The sequence below is a fragment of the Mus musculus genome, chromosome 12 (genome assembly GCF_000001635.26).
Source record: "Mus musculus strain C57BL/6J chromosome 12, GRCm38.p6 C57BL/6J".
Lineage (NCBI taxonomy): Eukaryota > Metazoa > Chordata > Mammalia > Rodentia > Muridae > Mus > Mus musculus.
This window is the reverse complement of record NC_000078.6, coordinates 84,752,786-84,775,741: the sequence shown is the minus strand read 5'-3', so window position 1 is coordinate 84,775,741 and position 22,956 is coordinate 84,752,786. Positions and strand designations below refer to the sequence as shown.

At 47.9% G+C, this 22,956-nt stretch overlaps 2 protein-coding genes across 5 annotated transcripts; one reads left to right on the top strand and one right to left on the bottom strand.

The window, feature by feature from the left end:
* Positions 1-652: 652 nt before the first annotated feature.
* On the bottom strand, positions 653-2,512 carry Isca2 (iron-sulfur cluster assembly 2). 4 transcript variants are annotated; one of them, NM_028863.1, is made up of 4 exons: positions 2,371-2,472; positions 2,065-2,167; positions 1,834-1,949; positions 653-1,199 (listed from the first exon to the last, which is right to left on the bottom strand). In NM_028863.1, the coding sequence occupies exons 1-4, from the start codon at positions 2,439-2,441 to the stop codon at positions 1,025-1,027; spliced, it is 465 nt and encodes a 154-aa protein (NP_083139.1). In that variant the 5' UTR covers positions 2,442-2,472; the 3' UTR covers positions 653-1,024. The 4 variants fall into 4 exon arrangements, with proteins under 4 accessions (NP_083139.1, XP_006516360.1, XP_006516361.1 ...); XM_006516297.4 differs by having other exon boundaries at positions 654-1,199; positions 2,447-2,512; XM_006516298.3 differs by having other exon boundaries at positions 654-1,199; positions 2,065-2,146; positions 2,447-2,500.
* Positions 2,513-2,629: 117 nt separating this feature from the next.
* On the top strand, positions 2,630-21,183 carry Npc2 (NPC intracellular cholesterol transporter 2). The gene is made up of 4 exons (NM_023409.4): positions 2,630-2,956; positions 10,358-10,465; positions 14,850-15,022; positions 18,530-21,183. Exons 1-4 carry the CDS (start codon positions 2,875-2,877, stop codon positions 18,614-18,616), a joined length of 450 nt encoding a protein of 149 aa, NP_075898.1. The 5' UTR covers positions 2,630-2,874; the 3' UTR covers positions 18,617-21,183.
* The last annotated feature ends 1,773 nt before the right edge of the window (positions 21,184-22,956 follow it).

Sequence of the window (22,956 nt, the reverse complement as noted above, 5' to 3'; positions counted from 1 at the left end):
ACATTTGTTGCTAATTTTGCTATTGTTATGAGTTGTAATAAATGGGATTGCCATGGGTTGTGACTCACAGGTTGAGAACCACTGTGCTAGAGTGTTTACCCAGCAGTTACAATGCCCTAGGTCAAATCGTGGGAGAGTAGGGGGCAAGGGACCACAAGAAGAGGAGGAAAAAGAGGAGGAAGAGGAGGGAGAGGAGGAGGGGGAGGAGGAGAAAGAGGGGGAGAAGGAGGAGAAAGAGGGGGAGAAGGAGGAGGAAGAGGAGGAGGGGGAGGAAGAGGAGGAGGGGGGAAGGAGGAGGGGGAGGAAGAGGAGGAGGAGGGGGGGAGGAGGAGAAAGAGGGGGAGGAGGAGGAGGAAGAAGTAGTAGTAGAGGTAGTAGAAGTAGAAGAAACAACAACCCAGGCCTAGTAGTAATATGTCTGCAGTTCCAGCATGAAGAGGCTGAGGCAGGAGAATTGAGAGTCCAAAACTGGAGCTACCTATAAGACCCTGTTGAAAGAAAAAAGAAAGAAGGAAGGAAAAAAGGAAGGAAGGAAGGAAGAAGAAAGAGAGAGACAGCAGAGAATATCTTGTTTGCCTTTCTAACCAATTTTGGCCTCAATTCTGGTATTCAAGCTACCCAAACTGGATCCTGATTGAAAACACGATAAGAACTTAGTTTATAATGATGTTTTATATATAGCTATACACAGATATATAAACAATTCTGAAGGCTAGAGAGGTTAACTCCAAATTTTGGAGTCCTAGAGGTGCTACAAATTATACTGGGTTCCAACCAGTGATTACAGGTGAGGTAACAGCCTTTGGATGTGGCCTTGACATTGTACTGGGGGAGGGGAGAGTATTTCGGCCAAGAGTTAAAAGCTTCACATTCCATAATTTACAGTGGTAGAATAAGACACTTCTGGATTAAATTAAATAAGATGAGAGCCGGACATGATGAGAAAGAAACCTCTAGAATTCTACTATTCTAGGTTGTTCACACTGGTGCAGTGGTGGCAATCTCAGGGTCATCCGTCATTGTGTCAGACTTTGACAGAGAAGGATGACCCACAGGAGCAGCCTTGCTGGGCTTGAGGGTTATTCAACACTTGGAATGAGCTTCGGATCAGTTCTTGGCTGAAGTCCACCTGGGCTCCCTTAACGAAGGCCAAGCTATCAGAGTCAACCACCACTCTTGCCCCACCCTGTTCAAATACCCTGAAAAGACAAGAGGAAAGCATGAATGACAAATACCACAAACACCCACACAACACCCTGAGCCCAGAGGTGTACATCTTGTTCTCCAATGCATGGAACACTGCTTAGGACTTCTAGCTGGGACGGAACGGACTGAAGCAGAAAGATTCAACGTAAAAAAAAACAGAAGGATTATTTAAGGGCTCGGACTGAAACTAGTCCAGCCTTTTTCTTAGGGTGGAACCTTGGTGTATATATATATTTTAAACACTTATTTATTCATTTATTTTATGTGAGTATACCGTTGCTCTCCCCAGACACACCAGAAGAAGGCATCAAATCTCACTACAGATAGTTGTGAGCCACTATGTGGTTGCTGGAAACTGAACTTAGGTCCTGTGAAAGAGCAGCCAGTGCTCTTAACCGCTGAGCCATCTCTCCAGCCCTAGTTCAGCCTTTCTCAACTTGACTACCTAACGGACGCTAAGTCAATGTTCTTCCTTATTTTTAAACAAGAGGACAAATCTTTGCTGTATCCTCACAGAACGGAGAGGGTGGTAGTGTTAAGCAGACTTAGACGCTTGGAAGTTTGGAATAAATTGGGGCCACTTTTATCCTCTGATACAGCCTCTAGCGACCCATCCGTCCTCCTTGCCTGTCGTCGGGGTTAATAACTGTATCCAGTGAAAATTTGTATTGGAATCCGGAGCATCCACCTCCCTCTACTTGCAGCCTGAGGAATTCTGACCCTTCGGTGATTTCCAGAAGCCTCTGAAATTCAGGAAAGAGGATCAAGAATGCCAAGCAAGCGGAGATAACGGGACGGGTGACTAGGAAGTCTTCTAGAGCCCTCCTGGGCACCGCCGCCCCGCGTCCGACCTCCTACCTGGACGCAGCTGTCTGTGAGGCGGATCTGTCCCTCGCCAGCCTCTGGAATGGAAGATGTTGTTTCCCAGCGGGTCAAAAGCCTGGGAAAGACGGCGAGGAGCCTGCGATGTAAAGAAGGGAGACGAACCCGGGAAATGGCACCAGATGACCCTCTATGGACACCTCGTACCCAAATCTGGGGACACTTTCTTCTGAACTGCCAAGCCTTCACCCCACACCCCACCCCGCGTGAGATTTAGCCTCCCATCTATCCTGAAGACGCAGAACCCAACACCCTTCCTAAGTGACGTTCCACCCTCGATACCTTCCCGAGCGCCTAGGAATGACAGCCCTGACCGCCTCGGCAGTTAGGGACAAGGCCCTGGAGGCCGCCATCTTACTCCGCAAGCTCCGCCCCTAGCATGGTCCAAATCCCCGCCTAGCCTGGGCTTCCGGAGGAGGGGAGAAGGGGGCGGGGCTGCATCGAGCCTCCGCCCCCAAGCGTGCCTATTGGGTATAGCGAGATAAGAGGGCTTTGATTGACAGAGAACGCTTCCACTTGCCGAAGTGGGTCGGTACCAATAGAGCGGGGCGAACGCAAAGAGCGAGTTCTCCGTAGGCCCTGCCTGGAAGCGGAAGAGATGGGCGGAGATAAAGGGCGAGCTGCAGGCCAGGCGGCCCCGGAGCCCAGGGCGGGGCGCGGGCGGGCCTTCGCTGGTTACTGCTCACAAGTGGCCTGATCTGGCTCCACCCTCGGTCCGGGACAAGTTTATCTTGTGACTGCTCGGGCTGCTTTTCCTTCCTAGATTGCAGAGCTTTCATATCCACGATGCGTTTTCTGGCCGCCACGATCCTGCTGCTGGCGCTGGTCGCTGCCAGCCAGGCGGAGCCCCTGCACTTCAAGGACTGCGGTGAGCCCTGAGCCCACTCGAGGAGACCCCCGGGGGTGGATTGGGCGGGTTGCTGGAACGTGGAATTGACTAGGTTGGGACCGAAGGTACTAGTCTTGATGAAACTTAACCCCTCCGCACAACTTTGTTTCTCCTTGCATTTCGTGTTTTGGGATAATCTAAAACACTCACAAGGCGAACCGTGTGCTGAAGTTCACTAAAGTTTCTTGGGTGAACATCAAGCGGGCATATATTGCAGCGCTCAAGGGCTTTGAGATTTCAATGGACGGAGGAGGATTGCGAATTTAAGACTAGCCTGGATTTATTGAACCCTGTCTGAAAAAAGTAAACAAATAAAAGCAAAAAATAAAACAATAGGATAGACAGCAGGTCTGCATCCAACACGGATTGAAGGAATAGGCACGGGACTTATTTTGATTTATGCCTTGTATCGTCACTGGCCTTTCTCCCTTTGTTCGTTTGAAGTTTGGTTGGGAGCGGGCTGAGGCAGCCTCACTCTGTAGCCCAGTTTGGCCTTCCAAATCCCTGTCAATCCTGCTCTGGTCTTAGAAGTACCATCCACCTCCCCTCCCCACCCCACCCCCACTAACGAGACAAAAGCTAGTTCTCCTTCTCATAACATTCATTTACAAAGTAGGGTTTCCATTGTTCTAATGAATTTCATGATTCTTGATCCTTGTCTCCTATAAAATTCGTATTTCTAGTGACATCATGTGATGCCTCCCTCCCAACGCTGCCCCTGGACTCTTTATTGGAAAATATAATAGAGGGTAGAAATTCTGAGTTTGTCCAGTCAAGCCTGTACACTTAGTTGTGGGAGCAGTGCAGGGGCCCGGGGTGGAAAAGGCAGCAGTGATGGTCGAAAGACAAACTGATTTTGTAAAATATTTGAGCAGGGGGAAACAGACCATAATGAAGCAGTAAGTTAAAGAGTTATTAGGACTGGAGAGATGGCTTAGTGGTTAAGGGGAACTACTATTCCGGAGGGTTAGAGTTCAATTCCCACATCAGGTTATACCTGCTTATACCCCAACTCTGGGCCTTCTCAGCTACCTACCTGCACTCCCAGGCAGACACACACACACCCCTAACTAAGGAGGTAGAGGTGGGAGTGGGAGGTGGATTAAAGCCTTCTGTAGTCACACTGCTGAGTGAGGAACCAAGCTAAATATGCTTCTTTGTAGCCAGTATCCAGTACTATGGGATGATAGTAAATAATAAATACTCACTGAAAAAGGAAACAAGGGAATTCATATTACCTCTAATATGATATTAAAAGTTCTGTTAAAGCAAAAGCAACGGTGGGCATGTGGAACTGGATTAAATAATAAGGGCCACTGCCTATCAATAGTTCACAGATGCCGTTCACTAAACCTGGAGGCTAGCTCAGAGTGGCTGTTTCTTTGAAGTACCTGTTTTTCCCTTCTGTTAAACTTCTTAAATTTTCATTTTATTTCTCATGTGTGTGTATTCATGTGTACCCAAGCATGTGGTAGCCGGAGTCCAACCTCTCAAGTGTCATCCTCAAGAGCACAGCCCACTTCTTTTGAGACGTAGTAGACCTCCCAGGGTCAGGATTGCGTGTGTGTGTGTGTGTGTGTGTGTGTGTGTGCGTGTGTGTGCGCGCGCGCGCGCGCGTGCGTGTGCGTGCCACCATAAGTGGCGTTTTTATGTGGCTTCTGGGAATTGAACTCAGGTTTTCACTTTATCCACAGTGATATTACCCCCTACTCCTTTATTGAGGACCGAGTCTGGGATGAAGGCACTGTATTCATTTTATTAACTTATTCTTCACCATCTGTTTTACAGAGAAGGAAACTAAAGCACACAGACCAACTTGTCTAAGACCCTACAGCTAATCAGCAGGAGTTGATAAGTTGATAAGTCCCTAGGACTTATAAGGAGTTGATAAGTTGATAGCTGATAAGTCCCTAGGAGCCACTTGGACTGGTTTGTTTTGTTTTGAGACAGGATTTCTCTATGCAACAGAGCCCTAGCTGTCCTAGAACTTGATCTGTGTGGACCAGGCAGCCTCAAACTCAGAGATCTGCCTGCCTCTGCCTCTTGAGAGGTGGGATTAAAGGGGCCCCCTCCTCACTGTCCTGCTGAACTTCATTATTTTGGTGGTAATGGTGGTGGATTTTGTTTGGTTTGAGACACCTTTGTAGACCAGGCTGAACTCACAAAGATTTGCCTGCCTCTACTTTGGCCATGTTCGTGTTCATGTTCATGCCTGGCTTTTTTTGACAGATTATACACCTTGGAAGAACTTGTATTTTCATGTTGTATCTGTCTATCTCTCTCTCTGTCTCTATCTATCTATCTGTGTGTATGTATATAGGAGGACCCACATGTGTGCAGCAGACATGTGGAGGTCAGAGGGCAGCCTTCAGAAGTCAGTTTTTCCCGGGAAATTGAACTCAGGTTCTCAGCCTTGGTAGTGAGGCCCTTTACTTGCTAAGCCAGCTCTCGGGCCTAGAGAGAACTTAAAGAAAAGCAGGGGTGTACGTGCATGTGTGTGTGTGTGTGTATGCATGTGTGTGCGCCATGACTGATTTTTGATTTTCCTTTTTTGTTGTTTTGTTTTGTTTGGTTTTTTTGAGACAGGGTTTCTCTGTATAGCCCTGGCTGTCCTGGAACGTCTGTAGACCAGGCTGGCCTTGAACTCAGAAATCTGCCTGCCTCTGCTGGGATTAAAGGCGTGCACCACCATGCCCGGCTTGAATTTCCTTGAATTAGAAAATATAATGTAAAAATGTAGGCACCCAGGTGAAAGATTTTACATTCCATTCTATGCCCACCTTCTGGGCTGGGATCGCCTTAAGTGTAAAATCGAACCAAGTGAGCTGCTTATGCAATGTTTGCAGTGGGAACTGAGGAGTATGTTCTATTGACTTTTGAAGTCCGGGAACCTCTTGTGGGGGGGGGGGGGGAGGCAGGAGAAAAACCTGCACAAAGGAACTGTAAGTACCCTTCCCCCCACCCTCACCCCCCATCCTGTGAGATCATGTGACCCAGCTTTGAAGAAGCAGGGTGGAGCTGGGCTCTGAAGTTCACGTGAACATGGATTTTCAACTCAGGGGCTGGTGTATGATGCTTCTCACACAGGGTACTGAGCGCGTGCTGTGCAGGCCAGTTGCGAGATGGGGATTGTAAAGTGCTGTTTACTGACCTCCATACACCAGCCTTGTGGCCTTAGAGGGAATTTGAAGAGCACCTTCCAGCCTGAGGGCAAGCCCCGGTAGAGAACGTCAAGTGCATTCACATTTTCACTTTATCCTTTCTAGTTTTACTGAATGTTTCTGAGCTAATGTGGTAACTACGTAGCAGGCAGTGTGGTCCCTGCTTGTGATTTGTCTACTCTCTCTCCATTCTCCTTTCCAGACAGCAAGTGTCTGGACTGTGGGTTGCAAACGTTATTTCTGTCTATGAAGTATATTTAAGGAGAGGCGTAGCTTTGGTGCGAGAGGAGCTTTGCTTACCCACCCAGGAGCAGGTACTTTAGCTCATGGACCGAATCCAGAGTGATGGTAATTATAACCTACAACTTCAATGGCACCACCACGTTCCAGATAAGTATCTGAAATCTGTAGATACGCTGGCCCACTACCCCTAGGGCAGCCCAGATGTTAAGTATCTTGCCTTGAGGCTACACAGTGGAAAGCTGAGCTGGTAAGACTTCAAGCCCAGGTGATGAGCCTTAGAGTATCATTAACCTACCTTGTCAGGGGCTTGAATTATTCTTTTTCCTACCAGTATTTTATCAACATAAGTAGTGTTTACAAGTATAATATTTCTAGCAACTATGTAACCCTTAGCTTAGTAATTTTACTGGAGAGGAAAAGAAATCCACGGTCAAGTACCCATAACTGGAACTGTCGCAGGAGTGTGAACAAGCCTGGGTTTTGGTCACCCCTACACGCTAGGCGTGACCACAGGGTTCAAATGCCAGTTAAAGAGTCAGGTAAAGCCAGGTGGTGGTGGCGCATGCCTTTAATCCCAGCACTTGGGAGGCAGAGGCAGGCGGATTTCTGAGTTTGAGGCCAGCCTGGTCTACAGAGTGAGTTCCAGGACAGCCAGGGCTACACAGAGAAACCCTGTCTTGAAAAACCAAAATAAATAAATAAATAAATAAATAAATAAATAGTCAGGTAAAGGGGGCCAGAGGTGTGGCTCAGTGGCTTAGGGCACTTATTGCTCTTCCAAGGGACTTGGGTTCAGTTCCCAGGACCCTCGAGGTGGCTTACAACCATCCATAGCTCCTAGGGAATTCAATGCCCTCTTCTGATCTACATGGGTACTGTGTGTATATATGTATGCACAGGCAACAGGTTCATACACATACAGTAAATAAACCTTACAGAAAAAAAATTTTAAGAGCAAGCAACATTGAAAAGCTGAGAAAGATTTATCCAGTGTGGCCACGCTGGAAAGAAGAATGTACAAATGTCCCCCAGTCAGTCTTGGGCACGGGTAAGAGGTTCCTATGTAAAGGAGTAATAAGGCCGACAGCTCAGGTCTCTCCTCCTAGGTGGCCTAACAAGTTGTCGGAACTGTGTGAAATCCCTTCCTGGGGAGCAGGTCTCTCCTCTGGCTGGCACCAAGGTTTCACCTTCCCCCACAAGCCATGGGGGTTCACTGTTTCAGTAATCTCAGCCCAGCTAGGATGGCTACTCTGCCGGTCGGTGTAGCTGGGTTTGCGTCCATCTTGGCTGAGTGAATCAGCCGTGCTTGGGACCCAAGTATGTATGTATGTATGTATGTATGTATGTATTTATCTATTTGTTTGAAACAAAGCTAGTCTCAATCCGTGTTTCTCCTGCCTCAGCAGCTTGACTGACTCAGAGTACTGACTGACCTGTAGTACCTTGGCCAGTCCGGGCCCTAAGAGTTTTCGGCAGAACTATAAAACCTCTGTCCCCCCCCTTCCTCTGCTCAGTTATGGAGAAAATCATAGTTTAATGATCTAGTCAAGACTTGACTTAGAGCCAGAGTGCTCCTTGATCCTCTTGGATTCCGCCCTTGCCCTCAGAGAACATGACTAACAGGAAGGCAGAAGTGCTGTGGAGGACGTTAGCTTTAAGGGAGGGTCCTCCCTCTGTAGAAAGAGCCGGTTCCTCCTTTTAGAGCCATTCCTCCACTGAGGGTTGAGATAGGTGGTTTCTCTTATGTTCCATAAACCACTCACTCACAAGTCAGCGGGTTGTATGTACCACCAACCTACAAAGCTAAGTTTGACTGACTAACCCAGACCACTATACAACTGCCTATTGCTTTAGGAAGCTGTGTACAGCTGGAGCCTTTAAGCTAGAAAAGGCCTGTGAGCTGGCTCAGCTGCTCAGGGCCATTGTTACCAAGATGATCTGAGTTTAATCCCCAGGGCCTTCAAGGTTGAAGGAGAGAAACGACTCCTGACGATTGTCCGGTGCTCTTAACCACTGAGCCACCTCTCCAGCCCAGAGCCTCTGCCTTCTGAGGTCTGGCAGGCTTGCTAACAAATAGCTGCTTACATCCATGATTACATTTTGAAGAACTTAGCGGAAAGATGACCTTCTCTTTGGCAGTTTAGGTACCAGGTTTCTGGCATATGATGTGGCTTTTTCTATAGTCTCCAACTTTCATCAAACTTACATGCTTATCTCTGCTAGAAAATGATGGGAGAACAGGGATATTTAATTAAAAGGAAGATCTAGACAAATAGTTTCAAGGCTTAATTTTAAACTGAGTCTCCTTTTAAGAATGCAAGAGGGGGGTCTACAAGGTGGCTCAATGGATAAAGGTGTTGCCACCAAGGCTGAGACCTATCTGTAGAAGAAGAGGATAGAGCCAAGTTTGGTTGGTTGGTTGGTTTGGTATTTTCAGACAGGGTTTCTCTTTGTATTTCAGGCTGTCCTGGAACTCAGTCTGTAGACCAGGCTGGCCAGAACTCACAAGAGAGATATGCTTGCCTCTGCCTCCTAAATGCTGGGATTAAAGGTGTAAGCCACCATGCCTGGCTTTTTTTTTTTTTTTTAAATACAGTGTTGTGTGAATATGGTCTCACTATGATTAATTTGACAAATATTGCTGTGATCCTACCTTCCACCTAGCCAGGCTTGTGGGAAGCGCTCAGAGGTTGGGAAAACACAGCCTGAGGCAGAAGCTGGGGTTCTCTGACTCCCAGACATCCAGATCCCACTGGAAACTAAGTGAGGAGTCATGGAAGGGCCCTGCAGGCTGAGGACAGTGAGCTGTGGAGGAGGAGGAAGCAGGAGGCCCGGGGGAGGGGGCAGCTTAACTCAGAGGAAGTGAGTCCAGGACTGTGGAAAGGCCTTCCAAGGGAAACTTAGCATCACTCTGTAGACCAAGCCCCACAGGGTTCTTGAGACAGTCCATGCTTATCCATAGTGTTTATTGTTTATTTACAGTGTGGGTGCATATCACTTCCCCAGGGTGGGTCAGAGATTAAATACCTTCTACAGGAAGGAATGTCCTAGAAGAGAAGATTATTGGCTAAACCCTCGGGGCCTCTGTTGTGATCTTTGAGACCATTACTTTCCTATGTGAGGAGGGTGGTCACATGTTCCAGACCAGGAGTCTTGTCAGGGAGCAGGAGGTGCCTACCGTTCTCAGATGGGTGCTGGGGTCTCTGAACCTGCTCGACCTTACCAAGTTTCCTGGCACTACCCCACACACTGGTATTCTCTTTGCCAAAAAAAAATCGACTAGATTTTTATTCAATTTATAGGATCGATTTTAGCAGTACTGAGAGTCTCAAGTTGTGAGTGTGAGTGTGTGTGTGTGTGTGTGTGTGTGTGTGTGGTGTGTGTATGAGAGAGAGAGAAGATGGGTGTGTAACGTATGTGGGTGTGTGGATGTGCACACGTAGAGCTCAGAGAATAACTTCGTGTGTCGGTCCTTACCTTCTCTCTCGTTTTTTTTTTCCCGGTTTTATTGCCGCTGTGCTGGCTGCACCCTGCAATGTAACTGACTAGAAAGCTCACAGAGTTTCCTCTCTCTCTGCTCGCATCTCTCCTTAAGCACAGGAGTCACATGTGCGCACCACCACACCCAGCTTCTCGGAGGCTCAAACTCAGGCCCTCACACTGTGCAGCAAGTGTTTTACCTCCTGAGCCATCTACCCCGCCCCAGCTCCTTCATTCTAAAATCATCTCAGAGCTGGGCGTGGTGGCGCACGCCTTTGATCCCAGCGCTCAGGAGGCAGAGGCAGGCGGATTTCTGAGTTTGAGGCCAGCCTGGTCTTCCAGGACAGCCAGAGAAACCCTGTCTCGAAAAAAAAAAAAAAGTTCATCTCAGGAAAGCAGAAGCATCCCCAAGTGAGGGCACCGGGCAGACTCGGGATGCAGGTTTCCTCCCTAGTCAAACTCAACTTTGTTTTTTTCTTTTCTTTTTTTTTTTCAGGCTCTAAGGTGGGAGTTATAAAGGAGGTGAATGTGAGCCCATGTCCCACCGATCCCTGTCAGCTGCACAAAGGCCAGTCCTACAGTGTCAACATCACCTTTACCAGCGGTGAGTAGATGTGGCGTCTCCCTCCAATTCATGCCGATCCCGTAATATAAAAAATGTATGTAAGGCATAGGAGTGAGCATAGGGGACCAAGGGATTTGTCAGCCTCCTTCCTGACAACGTACACAAAGCTAGAATTCGCTATGTTCTCAGACAGGACGGAGTCTGGGTCCATAATTCTCCACTACTTGTCGAGTTCTGAAAGGAAACCTGGAGGACTGAGTTGATGAAAGGGAGGGAGGGCGTTCAACTTACAATTCCAGCTAGATGTGGGAGGGGGGGAAATAGTAGTTTCACAACATATAAAACAGACGCCAAAGCTGGGAATGTGAAACCTTAGCTGTGAGTCAGAACTACTCCAGAGCTCCTCTCAGATGCCAGGGTAGCTGTGTGATGTGTGTGATGTCTCACAGCAGGAAACCCCCAGGGCCACCACTGTGTCCTCAAACACCCTTCACGCTCTGGGCTCCTGCTGTTTCAGGTGCAGCCTGGTCCTGGAAGCCTGACCGAGGTGGCAGTGTGGGAATGACAGCCACGCTAGAGTGGTACCTAGAGTTATAGGAGAGGTTAGCTAGTCTATGTAGGAGGGCACTATATCGGGGTAGCCTCAAGCTGTAAACTTCTGGGAGGGGGAGCTGCAGTTCTAGTTTTGCATGTACTGCCAGGATTCACACTCTACCTACAGGGAGGTTTGAGTTTCCCGTGGGTCTAAGGCATTGGGTCCTTGGTATGGCTGTGCCCATTTCAATTATACACGTTCACCTGGGGTTCCATCCGCTCCATACACTCCCTCCAGGCTTCCCTGCGCCCCACAGGCTTCCATATATCTCACCAGTGAGGGCCAGACTCCTCCTAAGCAAACAGCTTGATTCTGCTGTGGCCACAGGTTAGAGAGAACAGCTTGGCGTTTTGTCTGACTTGACCCATAATGCACATCGGACTCTTAGAGGGGTATCAGCTGACGATAGAATGGAAGTTATTTACATTATGATAGTAGAAACTTAATTCTACAAACCTCAAAACTCCTTCATAACCTTCATTCCAGCCAGGCTGTGGGGGAAGCCCAAGAGCAGCTTCATATAATAGGTAATTCTAGGCTAGATGAAACTACATAGAGAGACCTTATCTCAGTGGTTTCTCGACCTTCCTCATGCTCCGACCCTTTAATGCAGATCCTCACGTTGTGGTGACCTCTAGCCACAAAATTGCTTTTGTTTCTACTTCTTAACTGTAATCTGGCTATTGTTATGAGTCATGGTGTAAATATCTGATATGTGGGGTGTCTGACATGTGACCCTACGAAAGGGTCATTTGACCCCCCTCAAAGGGGTCAAGACCCACAGGTTGAGAACTGCTGCCTTATCTCAAGAGAGAGGGTCTGTGTGAAGTGGCTCTGTGGGTAAAGGCACTTGTCCCCAAGCTTGATGACTTACGTTCAATCCCGAGAACCCAGACAGTCAAAGGAAAAAACTGAATCCATCAAGTGGTTCTCCGATCTCCACTTGTGCATTGTGTCACACTCGAGACACGCCCCCCATACACACACCCACGGGGGTGTGGGGCCGGTGTTGCACCACAGAGAGATGGCTCAGCAGTTGAGAGAGAGCTTGCTGCCCTTGAAGAGGACCTCAATTGGATTTCCGATGCCCACTCACAACCACCTGCAACTCCAGCTCAAGGGGATCGAGTCCCTTCTCCCCCCCCCTTGCACAGGCACCAAAACATATGTGTGCATACACACAGACACATAAAGATAAATGAAGATATCTAGACACGTGCAAAATGCTTCTCTCTGGAGAGAGCAGCTGCTTGGAAACTTTTCCTTTGCTTACTCTCCCGTGAACTGTGTAGGACTCGAAGTTCTCAGCACTGTTGGCTTCCAAGCTCGAAGAATGCCCACTCCGCTTTCTTTCCTCATATGCCCTATCCCCTGTTTGTTTAAGAAAAAAATCTAGAGGCTGGGGAGAGACTCAGTATGTAAGAACACTTGCTGCATAAATGTGAAGACCTGAGTTCAGATCCCAGTACCTACATAAAAAGCCGGGTGTGGCCACACAGGCACTTGCGCGCCTGTGCATTCAGGGCAGTGGGTGGCAGAGGCTGGCCGGCTGGAAAGATGAATGGAACCAGCCCAGCTCCAGGGGTAGTGAGGGCCTCAGTCAGGGTTTCTCTCGCTGCAAGTGAATCACCACGACCAAAAAAGCAAGTTGGTTTGGTACCAGTGGCAGGGTTAGGTTTAGGTATGGAGAAAACCTAAAAACGGTGGTAGCTGTGCTGTGTGTGATGCCAGTGGGGATGGCTGTAATGGATTCGGAAGCCATTTTGGAGGCAGTAGACACAGCAGCAATTTTGATAGTTACCGTAATTCATCTTCAGATGCTGGGCCTGTGATGGGAGGTAGCTCTGGAGGCAGAAGCTCTGGAGCCTGTGGTGGTAAAAAGGTGCCTAGCTAAACCACAAGACCAAGCTGCCAGTGCAGGAGCTCTCTGTGGCAGAAGGTTCTAGTTATAGCCAGGAAGTAAAGCTTAGCAGGAGAGGAGAGCCCAGGAAGTGACGGGGAAGCCTCAGGTTATAAGTTAAGACCTCAGCAAAACACAGTAGTGGTGGTGAGAAGAAGACATGTTTTAGAGACTCCTCGTGTATCTGAGCTGTTTCTGTGACTAATTGCGAAACAAGTTGTTTTAGTTTCTGTTCTGTGGAAAGTGTAACACATTCCAGTGACGGGGGTTGGGGGGGTGGGGGAGTGTTTTGTTCTGTTTCATAATTGTTATTATAACTTTGGATTTTGGGTTTGTTTGTTTGGTTGGTTTTTTTAGTTTTGATTTTTAGATTTATTCTATAGTTTTTACCAGCATGTGTGCATATTTAGTACATGCATGTCTGGTGCTCACAAGGGTCAGGGGAGGCTGTTGGATCCCCTAGAATTAGTGTTATGGATGGTTGTAAGCCACCATGTAGATGCTGAGAACTGAACCCTGGTCCTCTGGAAGAACAACAAGCCTTCTTCCCTGCCTGGGTTACTCTCCGTTGCTCCCTCCCCAAGTGAAGGGTTTTAATGTACAGTTTTCTTGGTCTGTGTTGTTGATCAGAGTAATAGTCTAATCATGATGCTGAATAAACATGTCTTTAATAAACTAAAATTAAGAGTCCCTGAGAGGGGCTGGAGAGATGGCTCAGCGGTTAAGAGCACTGACTGCTGCTCTTCATAGAGGTCCTGAGTTCAATTCCCAGCAACCACATGGTGGCTCACAACCATCTGTAATGGGATCTGATGCCCTCTTCTGGTGTGTCTGAAGACAACTACAGTGTACTCACATATATAAGATAAATAAATCTTAAGAAGAAAAAAAAAGAGTCCCTGATGATGACCTGGCAGGTGACGATGCCTGCTCTGTCGCCAAGGCTGACACCCTGAAGTTGAACCGCAGAATCCACACTTTGAACAGGAAGTCTGACTCCTGAATCTTGTCCTCCCGCCTCTGTAGATATGCTGTGACCTCTCCCCCACTGACTACGTGTACTAATGTAATTTAGGCATTGTTATTATTTAAAAATGAAACAAGTGAGACCCAGCTAATACCCTAGATCTCTAAAATGCCCTTACAATGTGTAATGTTACTGGAGGAGACGGGTCTGGGCCCCGGCAGCCTTGTCCTCCGTGTGTCTAAAAAGACAGTGAAAGCTTGAGAGAGGAAACTGAGTGTGGTCACACTGGGAAGAGGAACAAATCCAGAGGCTTAGTGAGCTCTTCCGGGTCACTGACAAGGCTTAGGTCTAAATAGAAGGCAAGAGGTCAAGGTATTAATGTATCCTTAGCTCAGCTCCTGGCCTGTCTCCAAGTTGTCAGAACCCTGTGACCTTCCTACATGGCAAGTTCCTTCTTCTGCTGGTACCAGGGCTCAGCTTTTCCCTTCTTCCAGTGGGGAATTCCAATTTCTTGGGGTACATTGTTTTCATAGCCTGATAGTCAGAGGGAGGCACGCGGTGGTAATAATACTTTCATCCCTTCTGCTTATCTTGCAGTGTAGGGGCTAGAGAAATGAACTTCTTTTTAATCTTCCATGGCATCTGAAGGATTACCTGCCACTGCTGTGCTAGACTGTGGTATTTAAAACTCAATGACAGAAGTCAGTGGTCCTGGGAGAGAGATAAGGTTATCTGTCCCAGTAGCCTGATTCCCTTGATGGAGAGCAAGGAAAGATACCAGCTTCCTTCATCACGTGACAGGGCTAGGTATTGAATGTGACTCATAGGGATGGAGACCCCATAGTTCGGGACCACCTGATCTTCTGGAGTCACCATTCCAGCATTTGATGATGTATTTGACGACTTGACTTAGAATTCACAAACGCATAGCTGCCTTCCACCTGACTCCCTGTCTTCCTAGGCACTCAGTCCCAGAACAGCACGGCCTTGGTCCACGGCATCCTGGAAGGGATCCGGGTCCCCTTCCCTATTCCTGAGCCTGACGGTTGTAAGAGTGGAATCAACTGCCCCATCCAGAAAGACAAGGTCTACAGCTACCTGAATAAGCTTCCGGTGAAGAATGAATACCCCTCTGTAAGTGACACCGTGGCTGAGGGCACCAGGCCCGCCCCGGGGCTGGGAGTGAGATGCAGAGACTGGGGCAAAGAGCTGGTGGTGGAGCTGGGAAGGCCTAAGGGAGAGGAGATGAGTTGAGGGACCCAAGGGTGCCATTTTTATAGCCCTAGCCCTCACCGCCTCCCTGTGTAGTGGCGATATTATTTCTGACTTACAAGCGAAGAATTTTAAGCTTCTGGTATTACATAATACAGAGTCCAAGTCCACTCTACCAAGAAGTCTTAGCACCTAGATTTAGAGGTAAGACTCCTAAGTCCAAAGCCTGTGCAGCGATTTTAGCCAGGTAACAAATAGTTAAAGGTAGAAACTGCCTTGGCAGCATCTTCAGGATCCTGGTTTCTCCTCCATATTCTTAAGGAGAGAGCAGGACCACTTAGCAGCAGCACTTGGGTGTCTCAGTGGAGCTGGGCGCCCCTCCAAGCCGACTTTACATACTCGCTAGCCACAGGTGCTGGAGTGGTGTCCCCTAGGTAGGGATTGTGATAAAAATAAAGGACATAAAGCAAGTGCTCCCCCCCCCCATTAAAAAAGGGGGTTACTTCATTGTTTTGTTCTAGAATTGTTTGTGTTCAGAAAAAAATCTCACTTGGTAGCCCAGGTTGGCTGGCTTTGAACTCCAGGCAGTCCTCCTGCCTCAACCTCGAAAATTCTGGAATTACAGACATATGTCATTAATCTTCACAGGTGTTACTTTTTTTTTTTTTTTTAAGGAAGCCAAGTAGAACCCAGATGTAATTTGTTTCTAGAAAGAGAAGTAGAAGACTAAAATATCAGTAGTCTTTAAGACAGTGGTTCTCAACCCCTTTGGGGCCTAAACGACCCTTTAACGAGGGTCACCTAAGAAACACAGATATTAACATTATGATTCTTGACAGCAGCAAAATTACAGTTATGAAGTAGCAACGAAAATAAATTTTTGGTTGGGGTCACCACAACATGAGGAACTGTGTTAAAGGGTCACAGCATCAGGAAGGTTGGGAACCTCTAGTTTAAGGGTTGTTGGAGACCCTAAAGATTTATAGGTGGCAGCGTCAGTATGCAGAGATCTGTCAGAGCCTGATTCACGGTAGGTACTTTGTATTTAGTTTGAAAAGTTTAAACTGTTAGTTTAAAAAAACAGTAACGCCGGGTGTGGTGGCACACAAGTCTTGCAATCAAAGCCAGGTTTTCAAGAATGTAGATGTTATTGTCCCTCAAGTGTTACATTGTGAAGACAGTTTGAGGGACAAAGGTGTCTGTAACTAATGATGGGCAGCCCCTTCCCTGAGTGCTCAGGTTAGAGAGGAACCATGAATAAAGAGCTACTTGATTAGAATTAGAAGTGGGGGCTGGAGAGATGGTTCAGTGGTTAGGAGCACTTGATGCTCTTCTAGGGGACCAGTTAGTTCCCAGATGCCTATGGCCCCTCACAGCTCTCTATAACTCCAGTTCTAGGGGCTTCAATGCCCTCTACTGGTCTACTAGGACACTGCGTGCACATGGTGCTCTTATATACTTTCTGACAAAACACTCATACTCACAACTGGTCCTAGTGGCTCATTACATCTTTAAAACAACAAACAAACAAACAACCCTGTTGATGAACACCTTTAATCCCAGCTCTCAGCAGGCGGATCTCTGAGTTCAGTGCTAGCCAGCAATACATAGTGAGATTGTCTAAAAAAAAAACAAAAAAACCCTACAAAATTAGAAGGGACAATGGCTCACACTTCCAACACATAGAAAGCTCAGGCAGGAGGATCACTATGGGTTGAAGGCCAGCCTCAGCTATCTAGTGTATTCTGGAGGTCCAGGCTAGCCTGGGATGAAGAAGTGAGACTATGTCTTAAGAAACAAAGTACAAACAACAACACAGCTCATAGCTTCAACATGAAGAGTCAAGGTGGCGATCTCAAATGAGAGATGAGCAGAAATCATCTTAAGACCTGTGCACGGTGGTGCTGTAATCCTGGCGCTCAAAAAGGCGGGGCAGGAACATCACTGTGCGTTCCAAACAGCCTGGGTTGTGTGATAAGTTCCAAGCCAGTCTAGGCTTTGATGTGAGAACCTGCGTTAGAAGAAACAAAGCAAGATGGGGAGAGGAGGGAGGAGTGGGGGCTGGGGAGGGGGACGACACAGTTTAAGGAGGTGAAGTGAAGTTCTTTTGCTTCACAGGGTGGTGACCCTTGACATTATTCAGTTAAACATGTCTTTGGACCACGGGTTCTCAACCCTTCCAATGGTTTGACCCTTTAATACAGTTCCTCATGTTGTGGTGACCCCCAACCAGAAAGTTATTTTTGTTGCTAATTCATAACTGTACTTTTGCTACTGCTATGAATCGTAATGTAAGTGTTTGTGTTTCCCCGTGGTTTTGGGAGACCCCTGTGAAAGGGTCATACAGCTCCCCAAGGGGTCATGACCCACAAGCTGAGGACCAACCTTGTGCTTGGCCATCTCCATTTCTAGCTAACAAGAAAGTTTCCTTACAGCAAGGAATCTTATGAGACTCTGTTTATACGCCTCTGATCTAAGAATGAAACCTGGGAATGTGCACCTATAATCTCGGCACTCAGGAGGCAGAGGCCGGAGGACCAGAAGTTTGGAGCCAGTCTGAGCTACATAGCAAGTTCTAGGTCAGCTAAAGCTGTGTGACAAAAACTCTGTTTCAACAAAGGGAGGGAGGGAAGAAAAATAGGAAAGAAAAGAGAAGGATTTTAGAATTACGTTTGATAATCAGGTATGGTGATCCACCTATAATCCCAGTAGTCAAGGGACTGAAGTAAGGGGGTTACCACAAATTTAAGGCCATACTACATAGTAAATTCAAAGCTAATCTAGCTAGCTAACAAGACTGTATCTTCTAAAAAGAAAACAGAGCCGGGCGATGGTGGCGCAGGCCTTTAATCCGAGCACTCGGGAGGCAGAGGCAGGCGGATTTCTGAGTTTGAGGCCAGCCTGGTCTACAAAGTGAGTTCCAGGACAGCCAGGGCTATACAGAGAAACCCTGTCTCGGGAAAAAAAAAAAAAAGCACTAGCTGTTCTTACAGAAGACCCAGGGTTCAATTCCCAGCCCCAAGAGGCAGCTCACAACCATCTCCAGTGCCAGGGAGCTTGGTTCCCTTCTCTGCCCTCTGTGGGTATCAGGGACACAAGTGGGGCACATACACACACATTCAGACAAATGTTCATACACATAAAAAATGTTTTTGTTTTTTTTTTTAATGTAAGCAGGAAAGAAGGGGGAAAGAAATAGCACACTTAGAAGACTACGTTCATAAACTGGACTAGGTTGGAGGATACCGTTGACTAACAGGGCTCACTCTTCTGAGCTTAAGATCACAGGTAGTGGGCTACCCTAATCTGGCTTCAAGGTGATAGATAGGACTTAAAAAGAACCGGAATTGAAAGTGCACGCTTAAGCCAATTATGGATAAAAATCAAGGTTCCAGTTTCATTTTTTCCAATTCTTTTTCTCTTTTCCAGATAAAACTGGTGGTGGAATGGAAACTTGAAGATGACAAAAAGAATAATCTCTTCTGCTGGGAGATCCCAGTTCAGATCACAAGCTAGGCTCCTTGGCGCCTGTGTCTGTGTGGGCTGAGAGGCCATGGACGGAGTGGGGGGGAAGAAACAGAAATCAGACCCGAAATGGAATCAGTGCCATATGATGAACAGAATTTCAAGAATGCTGTTTTATGCCTTTTAACCTCCAAAGCAGTAACTGCAAGCCTACTACTCTTGAGAGCGCGCTCAGAGCCATTGTCCCCCGAGATAGCCTCTGGGGAGGCTTCGGGAGGGAAAGGGGAAACTGGAAAGATTAGATTGGTGTCCATGGCTGTTTGCTGTTGGATTACAGGCAGGTTCCACCAGACAGGATGGGACGGGGTTGCTTAGGGATGTCAGATAACTTGACCCAGGGCTATGGATCCACTGTGAAGGATGGCTTCCCAGAGTCTTCTGGCTGCCTGGGGGTGTTACCTCCCCTGTTTCTAAGTGCCTCCTGAGTCCCCAGCCCCTGGCTTATCAGTCAGATGAGTCTCCTTGGTAGCCTCTGCCCCATCGCTTCAGCAGTAGCGACTAGCTCTCCTCGGTATCCAGACTGGCTGAGGGGCAGTCTGCCGCAGAAATTTGTCTCTGAGTGGCTGTGTCTTTGTGGTTAGCTCTCGTTCTTTGGTAGTTTTCATTAAAGCCAATACTTGGTTGCAGGTGCTTGGTTTTGTTTTTTAACGGTATTTGTCTGTATCCTCTCTCTGCATGTAAGATTGAGCCTCCCCATAAATTCTAACTTGCCACTCCTGCGTGTGTGTTCAGTCTGTGGTTGCCTACTTCTTCCAGATGGCAGCCTCCTAGGTCCATAGCAGGCAGCCACCCAGTTCCGAAGCTCTAGAGAAGATGTGACTCACAGGACTCACGGGCACCGCCTCTTTCCTCGTTTTTATTTATACCAGCTAGACTTTATCCATAGAAAGTGGCCTTGTTCTGCATTGCTGTCAGTGTGCCTGAAGCAGCAACCACCACCTAGCACCACTTGAGGAGGCGTGGTGACGGGGACACTACGCGCCCTCATGGGGAAGCCTAGAAAGGAGAGGGAGGAAGAGGCTGTGGCTCTATGGAGGCAGGAGGGATGTGAGTTCCAGGCCAGTCCGAGTGGCAGCATAGTGAGATCCATTTAAATAAAGAAGTAGGCCCAAGCCGACAAGGGGCAGAAGGGTCGTGAGTTCCACACCAGCCTGGACTTAACCACTCTGCCGTCCCACCCTTCCCTGACTCAATTTCAGTTCTAGAAGGCAACAGAGGCATGAAGACTGCTGCAAGTTGGAGACCAACCCCGTCTACAAAATGAGCTCAAGGCCAGCCTGAGCTAAAGGAGACCTAGTCTCAGATGGGGAGAGAGAACATCATAGCAGATAACAGTTCCCTTTACTATATCTCAAGATGACTGACAGGTATGGTCATGGATCATAGTTTTTGGTAGGGAATGCACACGCTGTTTTTGAGATGAGGTCTGACGTATCTCAGGCTGGCTTTGAACTAGCCATGTATCGGAGAACCTTGACTTTCTGAGCCTCCTGCTTCTACCTCAAGTGCTGAGATTGCCAGTGTAGGCCCCCATTCATAAAATCCGAATAGCATAGGACTGGAGGCTTGCGGGTTTTTTTTTACCTGTGAGTTTCCCAGGCAAACCACCAGGGGGCAGCAATGGGTCAATAATGAAGTTCTTACCGGTGACCTGTTCACCCACTGTACAGAGGTCTTTTGTGTATCCTTTCACCCTGAGCCCACCCTATCTTCCCATATGAGTCAGAATCATGTGAACTCCAAAAGTAGTTACCTGCTGAGGTCGTTGCTTCCAGCTGCCCGTGGTTAAATTTTGGCTCCTCCAGTTATTCAGCTGTGAATGTGAGCTGTAAGTGATTCCATCTCTCCGTGCTTCAATTTGGATTTTCCTAATCCATTGACCAGGGACAATGGTAGCGCCATGTGAAGTGAAATGAGGCATGTAAAACACGAGTCAGGGCGTGCGGTATACACGCTGTCGGTGTGAGCCATTGTGCTAGGCTGCTCTTTTTGTCTAGAAATAGGAAAATCCGGAGGCTCAATCTCATGTGTAATGTGTCTCAGAAAAACATAGCTATCGTCTGTGTGGGAGCTTGCTGAGGGGCCAGGAGAAACTCACTTCTGTGTTTGCTGACTCCCTTTTCCCAACAGATTCTTCTTGCCTTTTTAGCTCTGCAACTAACAGCTCTCAAACCCGAAAAAATGGGGGGTGGGAGGAGGAAGCTCTGTTAGTGCCCTTGTGTCCTCATCAGAACAGGAGGTGACCCAACAGCTTAGGACTGTTTGCTTACGGGCCACTGGGAGGCTCAGTGGAGCCTGCAGTTGTGAGATAGGTAGTCTCCCATGGGAGGATTAGTTTGAAAGGTCATCCCTACAAGAAAGTTCACAGTCATTAACACAGAAGCCTTGAATCCTAAGCATACAAAGGGCCCCGTGTTTTCTACTGCCTGTCTCTGTGCAAACCTTGAGTCTTAGACCCACTCTTCCCTTACAGGAATCTGAGGCAGGTAAATCTCAAGATCCCCAATGCTATGGTCTGATCTTCATACTAATAAAAATCAAGGGGTGGAATCATTTCAGATCCTGGATGCCTGATTTTGAAGGAAGTTGTGTGTGTGTGTGTGTGTGTGTGTGTGTGTGTATGTGTGTGTGTGTGTTAAAAAACAGGGCTGGAGATGAGGCTTAAAGGATAAAAGGTCTCCCCAGAACCCACTAACAAAGCGAGATGTGGGGCTGAAGAGATGGCTCAGTGGTTAAGTACATTGGCTGCTCTTCCAGAGGACTGGGGTTCAGTTTTCAGCACCCACATGGTGGCTCATAGCTCCCTGTAACTGCACTTCCAGGGGGTCAGACACCCTCTTCGGGCATGGCATACACATGATACACGGACTTATTTGGGACTGGGGAGCCATGAATCGAGGGTAGGAACTGTGGCAAAGCAAAAGTGGGGTAAAGGTGTGTCCAAACCCCAGAAATCTGATCCTGAGATTGGCAGGAGTAAGGTCTCTGCACCCCCACGTCCCCCCACCCTCACCCCTGCTCTGAGCCTTCCTGTCCTGGAGCATGAAGCTTGGGACACACACACACACACACACACACACACACACACACCGCCTTTGCCCCCTGGAGGAGGCTACACAGCCAAGTAGCCAGGTCAAGCTTCCTCTCCCTTATAAGGTCATGTCCATCGGTACCTGGAATTCCTCCTTATGCAAATGAGACCCCAGCACCCTGCCCCAGGCCAATGATGTACATTCACTCCAAAAGCCCCTACCCACGCCCCAAAGGTTGCGTAGCAGCCTTTGTTCCCCCATTGGAGCTGTCTCCCAAGAGTCTGTTCTTGCTGCACTCATAACTGCCTGATCTGAAGCCACTCTGGTCACCCAAGGTGGACAGAGACGCGGAGCCTGAACAGCAGCAGACTTACATGCAGGCGAAACACCCATAGGCCTAAAAGAAATAAAATTGGGGGGGGGGGTGAAATCTGGATGCATCAGCTTGCCTGCTGTATGGGGTGGCAAACAAATTCCTGTCTTAAACTTGGACTGACATCCAAGGTTGTCACTGCCATACAAGGAAAATGACAAACTGATATCCTCATCAAATGCACACTAATAAGTAATTATCTGAGCCTGGCAGCAAATGCCCATGGTCCCAGCACTAGGCCGTAAAGGCTGGAGGATAAATTTAAGGTCATCCTTGGCTACAGCAAGTTCAAGGCCAGACTAGGCTACCTGAGATCTTGTCTAAGGAGGGAAGGTGGGAAGGAAAGAAGAAAGAAATATGACACGATTCACAGATAAAGCAGAGTTATTCCTGAGAATGCCCCAGGCATAGGAAAGGACTAAGTGGGTAAGGTCAATTAAAGAAATACAGTCGTGGATAACCATTTTCTTTAGAGAATCCAAGAACAGTGCCCCCACAGTGGGTTGGTTTAGGGACAAAGTTGTGGTACCTAGGAGCAACACTGCCACAGAGTCAGTAGGGTGTTATTCAGAATAAGCGCTTCCTCCAGAGAAGCCCTGAGGGCTTGCTGAAAGGCCAGGATGATCAGTGGTGTGTGTTGGGAATGTGGATGGATATTGCGGTGTGATTCAAGGTAGAAAGTGGCTGTGGGTCCCCCAAATATCGACTGGAAGCTTTGAGAGGAGTCCTCTCCAGAGGAGCCCCGGGCCTAACCTTCAGCTTATAAACTGAATCCGATTCACTTACAGCTGTCAGTTGACTAGCAACTAGATGGTCTGAGTGTTCGTTGCTATGGAAACAGCTAAAAGGCCCATTGCCATAGGAACCTACCATGTTCTCCAGACCAGGGATTTGGTTGCTGAAAAGACCCGGAGGAACCAAGGAGC